Source organism: Cucurbita maxima, unplaced genomic scaffold, assembly GCF_002738345.1.
Source record: "Cucurbita maxima cultivar Rimu unplaced genomic scaffold, Cmax_1.0 Cma_Scf00028, whole genome shotgun sequence".
NCBI classification, from domain to species: Eukaryota; Viridiplantae; Streptophyta; class Magnoliopsida; order Cucurbitales; family Cucurbitaceae; genus Cucurbita; species Cucurbita maxima.
The window spans coordinates 1,653,011-1,662,890 of NW_019272044.1; the positions used below are offsets into that span (position 1 = coordinate 1,653,011).

The 9,880-nt window shown below is 37.2% G+C and overlaps 2 protein-coding genes across 2 annotated transcripts; one reads left to right on the plus strand and one right to left on the minus strand.

Annotated features, from left to right (window-relative positions):
• Positions 1-4,914: 4,914 nt before the first annotated feature.
• LOC111465135 (probable calcium-binding protein CML13) lies at positions 4,915-5,788 on the minus strand. Its single transcript, XM_023109442.1, has one exon. The coding sequence runs from the start codon at positions 5,667-5,669 to the stop codon at positions 5,226-5,228; it is 444 nt and encodes a 147-aa protein (XP_022965210.1). The 5' UTR covers positions 5,670-5,788; the 3' UTR covers positions 4,915-5,225.
• Positions 5,789-7,161: 1,373 nt separating this feature from the next.
• LOC111465133 (40S ribosomal protein S13-like) lies at positions 7,162-9,152 on the plus strand. Its single transcript, XM_023109439.1, has 5 exons — positions 7,162-7,264; positions 7,348-7,420; positions 7,509-7,647; positions 7,722-7,908; positions 8,839-9,152. Exons 1-5 carry the CDS (start codon positions 7,242-7,244, stop codon positions 8,870-8,872), a joined length of 456 nt encoding a protein of 151 aa, XP_022965207.1. The 5' UTR covers positions 7,162-7,241; the 3' UTR covers positions 8,873-9,152.
• Positions 9,153-9,880: the final 728 nt, after the last annotated feature.

Sequence of the window (9,880 nt, forward strand, 5' to 3'; positions counted from 1 at the left end):
AGAGGTTTCCACGTCCTTTTAATGAATGTTTAGTTCCTCTCTCCCATTGATGTGAGATCTCACAATCCACCTCCTTAAGAGCCCAACGTCCTCGTTCGCACAATACCCAGAATCTGGCTGGCCACTATTAGTAGATATTATCGGCTTTGGTCCATCGTGGTGAGATCTCACAACCCTTTACTCCGACAACATTTAGAGTTCTTCAAACAATGTGATATCTCATACCGAGTAATTTCTTAACCCTTTCCCTTCAGTGTAACGGGTTATTTCTAACCTCGGGACCAAATTTGTTATTGGGTAGTCAAAATTGTAACATGTATACCGAAAGTTATTTTAGTAACAAGGTCGCTTAGGGTATCATTGTGTTAGATGAGTGAAAATAGTTTGATTCAACATTTTTTTTGAAGTAAAACGATAAATTTTATGTATAATATTATAAATTGATAATAATTATTAGGGTTTGAACTCCTACAACCTAATTGATTGGAAGACTTCACAACTACTAGATTACTATCGAGTCGAGTAGGGTTTTACCCGAGCAAAATGATGGTCCCATGGTCTCAGCTTTATAGTGCCACCACTTTTGGATTGCATTTGACCTATAATTACCTAAAAGCTAGAACATTTCGTTTCGGGTAGTGGAATACATCGATATGAACGGAATTTATGTGGCTAATATATGAAGTGCTTTAGATTGGACATGTGTTTATCCGTTTTATTGGTAATGATATCACTAAGTCGTCACACGAGGATCATACGATATTCTTAAAAGGTTAAAAAATGATGATAAGCAAAGAAAATTTTGTACCCATCATTTTCATTACCACTTTATTAATAATATTTTCCTTTTTTATTTCCTTTTTCAAATTACACTGAGATAATGGGAGTATGATTTCAAAATTATTTGGGAGAAAAATGAGTGAATTATGATAAAAAAAAATGTAATAATTTGTAAAAACATTTTAAAAATATAATAGATAAATTCGGATGGAAAATTGGAATGAACTTAGCCGGTCGAGAGTTGAAGAATAGTCGTTATCGTTAGGTATTAGTATAACAGCCGAAAGCCTACCTCGAGTAGCTATTATTCGCTTTGACTCGTTACATATCGTACAATGCTTCTACTAGGGATGGATTTCTACACACTTATAAGAAATGTTTTGTTCATTTCTCCGACCAATTTGAGATCCCACCTTAGTAGTTGGAGGAGGGAACGAAACATTTTTTTATAAATGCATGGAAACATCTCCCTAGCAAACACGTATTAAAACCGTAAGACTGATGACTATACGTAATAGGCTAAAGCAGATGATATTGCTAACAATGGAGGTTCATTACTTTTGGAAACCGGATTTTAAATTAATTATGAGAAGAAAAAAAAAATATTATAGGAAAATGGAAATACCATTACTTTTGGAGGTTCATTTAGTTGTACCTTTTAACGGGATGATATTTATGTCTTTATAATTATTTTATTTTTGATCTTCTTGTATGACATACCTTTGGTTTGTTGATCTTGTTTTATCATGATCTACTTGGATCGACACTTAATTGAAATCTTAAAGAGTAATAAGTGACTTCAACTTACTTTCAAAGTCTTCAACTCTTCAAAGAACGCTTTTGATCTTTAGAGCATTTTAGGTCTTATTGGTTGAAGAGGAGAAACGAAACATTCTTTATAAGGGTGTGTAAACCTCTACTTAACAGACGCATTTTAAAACCGTGAAGCTGATAACAATACGTAACAAACCAAAGCAGACAGTATCTGCAACATTGGAACCCTATTTTTCAATGGGCTCGTTTTTTTCTTTTCTCCCTGAGAGTTTTGAGTATTCAAGAAAAACAAAAATAAAACAGTTCTGGAAAATGTGAAAGAAAAATAGAGGATAGCCACCCACACAAACACCGTCAAACAGTCTTTTGATAGTTATAGACCAGCTAAGCTGACAATGAACCACCCGAAGTATCAAATATGGCTTGATATATGGAAGAAAGACAGCCTTAGATGTTTGGCTGATGACCCACATTAGTTTTGAGGTAAGAACAGCTTGGGGCAGATGATGCAGGCTTTAATTACAGTACAATTCAAGGTAATCAAATGAGAAACAAGACATAGGGAATTCAAAATAACGGTGCAATGGAAAACTGCTCGAGCGAGTTCAAGTTATAGCAAATTACAAGTCCACATTTGGACTTCTTGAAGTTATTTACAACTTATGAATCTGCAGAATCTCTTATATATTTGAACTATCAACTTACCTGAACATAGTACGAGAGGTTAGACATGTATTTCACTCTGAAATCCCACGTCGGTTAGAGAGAGAAATGAAACATTATTTATAAGAGTGGAAATCTCTCCCTAGCAGACACATTTTAAAAACCTTGAGAGAAAGCTGAAAAGGAAAAACTCAAAGAGGACAATATCTACTAGCGGTGGACTTGAGCTATTATAAATGGTATCAGAGCCAAACACCGGGTGGTGTGCTAGTGAGGATGCTAGGCCTCGAGGGGGGTGGATTAGGAGATCCCAGATCAATCTAAGAGAGGAATGAGAGCCAGTGAGGACATTGGCACTAAAGGAGGTAGATTGTTAAATCCCATGTCGATTGGAGAAGGGAACGAGTTCCAACAAGGTTGTTGGACCCCGAAGAAGGGTGAATTGTGAGATTCCACATCAGTTAGGGAGAGAAACGAAGCATTCTTAATAAGAGTGTGGAAACTTCTTCCTAACATGCGCATTTTAAAAACCTTGAGGAGAAGCACGAAAGAAAAAACTCAAAGAGGACAATATCGGATAGCAATAGGCTTCAAACGTTGTAAAAGAAAGAGAAACATAATGAGCAAACATTCAGGGGGTAGAAAATGTAATTCTGGTCGATGGTTTATAGAGAAGATGCATGTCAAAAATGGTCTACACATAAGGTAACCAACTAAAGTGGTCAAAGAAATAAGCAGCAAACAAGATTAGGACTGAAGATATCTAGCAGATACAGTCCTTCAGCACTTCTGAATTCTCAAGTACATAAGTAAAGAATTACACATGAAGTGAAAATAAACTCAATCACATGCCATTTCTACATCTTCCATGACCAACCAAAGTTATGATATATGTTAAATAACTGGGGAAAAGAAATTTCCCAGACCCAAAGGAAGACTACAAAAGTACCTTCCAATTGATATTGATTAGAAAAGTTGAACACCACCCATATGGAGGGAAGAGCTTTGCTAACATTACACTATAAAACCCTTAACTTACAAGCTATATCGTATAAGATCAGAGCTAGCCCCGGATTACACCATGAGAGGCCAGAAATCTTGAGATATATCCAGCTTAAGCAAAAAGAGTCAGTGGAAGAGATGTTGGTTAACACAATGATGGGAAGAGAAAAAATAAGCGGACTCTTACTTTGAATTCAACATCAATGCCTTCCAAGGTCAGGAAACCACCAAAAGTAGTTTAAATCTCTTTGTGTGTGTATGGTGGGGGTGATTTCCTATTCAAATACTCCTGGTCAGGTTGTCATGAAGTATGGGATTGCTGCTAAGATGCTAAGTCCAGAACTTACACGGGAAGTCCTCGATTAATCAAGAATCCGCCCACTATATTCAAATTTTGATCAATTGTAAATAAGTGATCATGAAATTTAGAACTCGGGATCTCCAGATCGTCTAACACCTCAAAGCTGAAGCTTTACACCTGACTGGAGTATATTCATCAACTTAAGAGTCATTCACATGATCCAACAGCCCAGCATTGTTTCTTGACATCCATAGGATGCAGGTAATGTTTTACTAGATCTTCTTCACGTTTTGCATAATAAATAACGATGCCTTCAATTTATGCACACATCCCCCTATGTTTGGAAAGATCTTAACCCTACTAGTTCTAAGTTCAGGACTAATTTTGCACAAGGGTTACCAAAAGTTTTTAAGGCAAAGACTATTTACTTTTCTATTCATTCAGTGCGAACCTTCAAACTCTTGTTCATTAGAAACACAAGGAATGCACAGAATTCCAACAGAGAGCCAAGCCATGGTCGATGTGGCAAATCAAATTTAATAACTAGAATGTTTCTGTAATAGCCCAAGCCTACCGCTAGCAGATATTGTCCATTTTGGCCTGCTATGTATCGCCCTCAGCCTCACGGTTTTAAAATGCGTATGCTAGGGAGAGGTTCCCACACCCTTATAAAGAATGTTTCGTTCTCCTTTCCAACTGATGTGGGATTTCACAATCCACCCCCCTTCGAAGCCCAGCATTCTTGCTAACACTCGTTTGCCTCTCCAACCGATGTAGGATCTCACAGTTTCTGCAGAACTCATAAGATAAAGAATGCTAAAACGCTATATGGTAAAAGAGAACACACTAGGTTTGGAACGGATTTAGCTCCACAACCTTAAAACTAAAAACTTTTTGTTATCTTCACAGAACCTGACAGAAGGTATAGTATCTCAAATATAGAATTGTGTAAGCTTTAAAAGCATCTGTGCATCCAGCCCAACAGTTCCCGTCTACAACAAATTGAGAGGATCTACTTTGTGGCCACTAAAACGGAGTCTAGAACCAACCTTTTGATGCCAATCTTTTGACTCAATTCAATGCATTAGAAACTCTTGCATTGTAGCAATGAATCCTTCAAACATCTTAAACACATGCAATATAATTAATACTAAGATGCCTAAAATATATCAGGTCTCTTATCTCATGAGGCTAATATTGAAAGAAAATGCTAAACCAAATGAAACAAGAGAAGCTTAATTAATCTTTCAAATCTTACAAACTAAACAACAAGCCATGATGAACATGAAGACACCATCTGAGTCTCTCTAACTTAAAGACCATGCAGAAGCATCAACCATTGCAAGACTATAAATCGTGGGAGAAGCTAATAAAATTTTGAAATTCAGGCTAAGAAACACATACAAATCACCAGATTCTACGTTACCCAGAAAACCACAGTTTTCAATACACCTCGAATCAATCCAAACATATCCCATCATAATCCTAAATTTTTCAAAATAATATTAGCATTACTTGGGAAAGTATGCGAACATCACCTGCATCCATCCCACTAAAATCCAAGCAAGTCTTGTAATCTGAAACCAATTAACAGAAATTGGAAAGAAAAATAAAAGAAGAATAAAAAACAACAAAGATCGCCACAAATTACTTCAGAAATCATTCCAGTAAAGCACACACAACCAAATTTGCATTACTTCCCTCCTCATTTGGCCACCATTCGAGCAATGAAATCCTCATACCGAATTTTACCATCCGGTCCAACCTCAACTTCTCGAATCCACTCATCAAACTCCGACGGCTCAAGCTTCTCACCAATACTCGTCAAAATGTGTCGGAGCTCCGAGACCAGGACGTAACCGGTGTTCTCTTTATCGAGAACCTTAAAAGCGTCTCGAAGCTGGCGATCGAAGGGCTCATGCTTCATGTGCTTGGACATGATCTCAAGAAAGCGATTGAAATCAAAAGAAGCAGTGAGGTTCTCCTCAGCTATAATGGCTTTGAGTTGGGCTTGAGTGGGGTTGCCGCCGAGGGAACGCATTAGAATCCCGAGCTCCGATGGAGCGATCCGTCCATCGCCGTCGGAATCGAAGAGGGTAAAGGCCTCTTTCATGGAGGATTTCTGCTCATCGCTCAGATCTTTGCCCATCTCTGGTTTCGATTTAGGTTTGAATCTTCACAGAGCTCTGATTTCCTTTCTTCCTCTCCCTTTGACGCTCGCCTGAGAGTGGGAAGGTAACGTTTTTTTTTTTTTTTTTTTTTTTTTTTTTTTTTTTTTTTTTTTTTTTTTTTTTTTTTTTTTTTTTTTTTTTTTTTTTTTTTTTTTTTTTTTTTTTTTAATCTTTTGATTTTGTTAAAGGAACGGCAAAATGGAAATTAAACCCAAATAATAAAAAAATAATAATAATAAATTTCATACGGAATTGCAATTATGAAAGGTCACTTTTATTTAATTATTTAAATTATTGGAGAATATATATCCAAAGAGGAACTTCGTGTTAAATGGTTCGATAAGGTAACTTAGATAATCCCAATAACTTAACCTAGACTATAAAAATTGAGTTAGGTTATAAATTTGTTCGATTTGAGTTGAGTTCGTTTTTTACAACATTACCTAAAATTAAGTTCGGTTATCACGTTGAGAGATTTTAGGCTTAGTTTAACCCATGTTCTTTGGGCTTGGGTTCCTCTCGAGCGTCATGGGTTGGCTAAAACCTTCCGAAGTGGTAGATTGGGATGTAGTAGTGGATCTACGTGGGTTATGAGTTTCTGGATTTGATTCAACTTCCTCGTGGATCTTCTTCTTCACTCGATTCTAAACCTCTTTTTTCCTCTGTCTTATCTCTTTTATAGATTCGTTTTTTAACAACAACCACATGAATCTAGATGTCGTATGGGTTCGATTACCTTCCTCCACCACTTGTGACGATTGTCGTACCTGTATAAACACAAAAAACCGTGCGATGTTCTCATTCCTCTTCCCCAATTTTTTTTTTCCTTAACCCGACTACTTAAGAACAAAAGAAAGGGCAACCACAATTGCTCTTACCACCTGATGTCTAACGCTTCTACTCACTGCACAATAACTGACTCAATAATGGGGATGCAACGATGAGTTTTGTGAATGCATTCTGCACGTTCTCGAGTCTGTGGGGTTCTCTCTTCCTCAACATGTATGTGTTGCTGAGCGGGAGCAAATGATAGGTTGGGTGGTTGAGGGAGTGAACAACGAGGGCTTATGAAGAGGGAGCATGGACGGTTTCCATTACGAGATCCCTAACGCCTTGCCAAAAATCTCGCGATTTTTCGACGATATTTGATTTTTTTTTTTCAAACTGAGTGCTGTTACACTTCAAGTTACATTCAATATCTCATGTAGTAGCCGTGCATTTCAATTTGAAAAATGTTGATGTTCCAAATAATGAGGTTTTTGTTCACTTAACTCGATCAAAGACACATATTATTTGTTTAAGAGGTCAAATGTTCAAATCTCTTCGATCCTCACCTTATACATACCATATATTAATATATTAATGATTTTTTTATATGTATTTTTTTAAAGAAATTACTAAAGATTTTAAAATTTTAAAGTTATTTTTTAGATAAAATATAAAATTTGAAAGTATAACATAAAAACTAGGGTTTATCGATTGGCAGTTGAGGCCATTGCCAGTTTCTGAAGCAGAGAGATTGCGAAGCTCCTCCATAGTCGTCTTCTACAATGGGTCGTATGCACAGCAGAGGGTGAGTTCATCTTCTTCTCTCTTTCTCATCTTCTCATCCCTCTGATTCAGTAACTCAATCCCTCATCTGATTTTCGATTGCAGAAAAGGTATTTCAGCTTCAGCATTGCCGTACAAGAGGACTCCACCGAGTTGGCTCAAGATTTCTACTCAAGATGTAAGTCCCTTTACCTTTAATGTTTGAGCTGCGATTTACTTTGATCGGAACGGGCAGTTCTAGAATGTGTATTGTCTGTGTTCATTAGGTTGAAGAAAACATCTGCAAATTCGCGAAGAAGGGTTTGACGCCGTCTCAGATCGGTGTAATTCTTCGTGATTCTCATGGTATTGCTCAGGTCAAGAGCGTTACTGGAAACAAGATCTTGCGAATTCTTAAAGCTCATGGTATTTGTTCCACTTTTCTCTCAATTCAAAAATTTTATGTTATATGAACTTTTGTTCCCTATTACTTTCAAAAGGGCTTGCTCCGGAGATTCCTGAGGATCTGTACCATTTGATTAAGAAGGCCGTCTCGATTAGAAAGCATTTGGAAAGGAACAGGAAGGATAAGGACTCGAAGTTCAGGTTGATTCTTGTGGAGAGTAGGATTCATCGGCTAGCTCGCTATTACAAGAAGACCAAGAAGCTCCCACCTGTCTGGAAATAGTAAGTGGTCACTGATCTGATTCACTGTAGTCTATTTTGTTATCTGTATTATAACTTAAAAAGGATGATTATTGTGTTAAGCTCTGTTGTTACTCATTATTAGGTGGATTTAAATTTCCTCTCTTCATGCAAAGTATTGTATTGCAATTGCTTAGATCAACGATCTGTTGAGGATGGTTGGTGGATGAGTCCCACATAGACTAATTAAGGGGTTGATTATGAGTTTATAAGTAAAGAATACATCTCTATTAGTATGAGGCCTTTTAGGGAAGCGAAAAGCAAAGCCATGAGAGTTTATGTTCAAAGTGGATAATACCATACCATTTTGGAGGTCGTGGTTTCTAACATGGTATCAAAGCCATACCCTTAACCTAGCCATGTCAATAGAATCTTCAAATGTCGAACAAAGAAGTTGTGAGCCTCGAAGGTGTAGTCAAAAGTGACTCAAGTGTTGAACGAAAGGTGTATTTTTTTTGAGGGCTCTAGAGAAGGAGTTGAGCCTCGATTAAGGGGAGGTTGTTCGAGGGCTCCATAGGCCTCAAGGGAGGCTCTATGGTGTACTTTGTTTGAGGGGAGGATTGTTGAGGGTTGTTGGGAGATGTGTCCCACATCGGCTAATTAAAGTGTTGATCATGGGGTTTATAAGTAAGGAATACGTCTCCATTGGTACAAGATCTTTTGGAGAAACCAAAAGAAAATTCACGAGAGCATATGTTTAAAGTGGACAAATATCATATGACTGTGGAGGTCGTGGTTTCTAACATTATCAACTTCCAATTACACGAGTTGAATGTGGAAGAAAATAAAACTTCTCTCTGCATGGGTTATTTGAAGTTTAGTTCATATATACTCAGCTACCTACGACTATCATCTTTCCTCCCTGGTGATTGGTTGATTGATTGATTGTCTTTTTTTTTCTTATTGTTTCAGCGAGTCAACCACTGCTAGCACACTTGTTGCCTGATTTTGTCCACTGCTTCACTTATGGGCGACTAAGATCCTTTCATTCACTCTATTCGATGTAAGGTATTTCCCATTATGTGGTAATTGTTCCAAGGAATCACAGAAACATAAGGATCTCTCATAGTGATTTTGTAGTTTTTCTTATGATAATTATAATCGATATTCTTCTGAATTCAAGAGTGGGAATGTGGGCTCTGAAGCATTTTGCGCCATGGGTTCCCCTGTATAAGTATGCTACTTGGCCTACTGAAAATTTAAAGCTTATTGGGATTGTTTATGGTGTCTATGTCTTAAAAGTTCTGATCCTATGATTAATAAAGATGATTCATTACTAACCCAATCCATGATATACCAGATTAACCTGTTCTCAATTTCTTGGACGTCGGGTCGGTTTTTATTTGTGATTGGTTGGATTATGAGTGTTAGCTCGTGTGGGAGGTACAGTTCTAAGCAGAGTGCTCCTTGGTTTACCTCATGGTTAGGAGTGTGCTTTGAGGTTGTCACAGAGGAGGTTCTGTTCTGTTCTGTTCTTAATAAGATTGTTCCTGAGGTGTGTTGAGACTTTCGAGTCTCCAGAGTCTTCTCCAGAGGGGGCGGGGTGAGCATGAGAAGGCCATAAGTCCCTGTTTGGATTGATTTTCTAGGTGTTTAGAAAAGTGCTTTTAAGTGAAAAAGTACACTACTTATAAGGACCTTTTGGAGATCGATTATTCTGGATTAGAGTGGGAATTTAATCCACGCCCCAATTGAGCCGATTGTTTAAGGTTTTGTTTATGACGTCTGAAATAAAATGTTTAAAAATAGTGTGCCCTATATAATTGAGAAATGTTAAAAAATGACATCATAATCTTGTATAAATAAATACTATTTTGTTTGATTCTTGCCATTAATGCGAACCATTTTACTTCAAAGATGGAAACAAAAACTTAAGAGACCATAATTTCCCTAAACTTGACAGAGGTGTTTGTTTTCGAACTTTTGGGACTAAACTTAGACATTAATTTAAAAC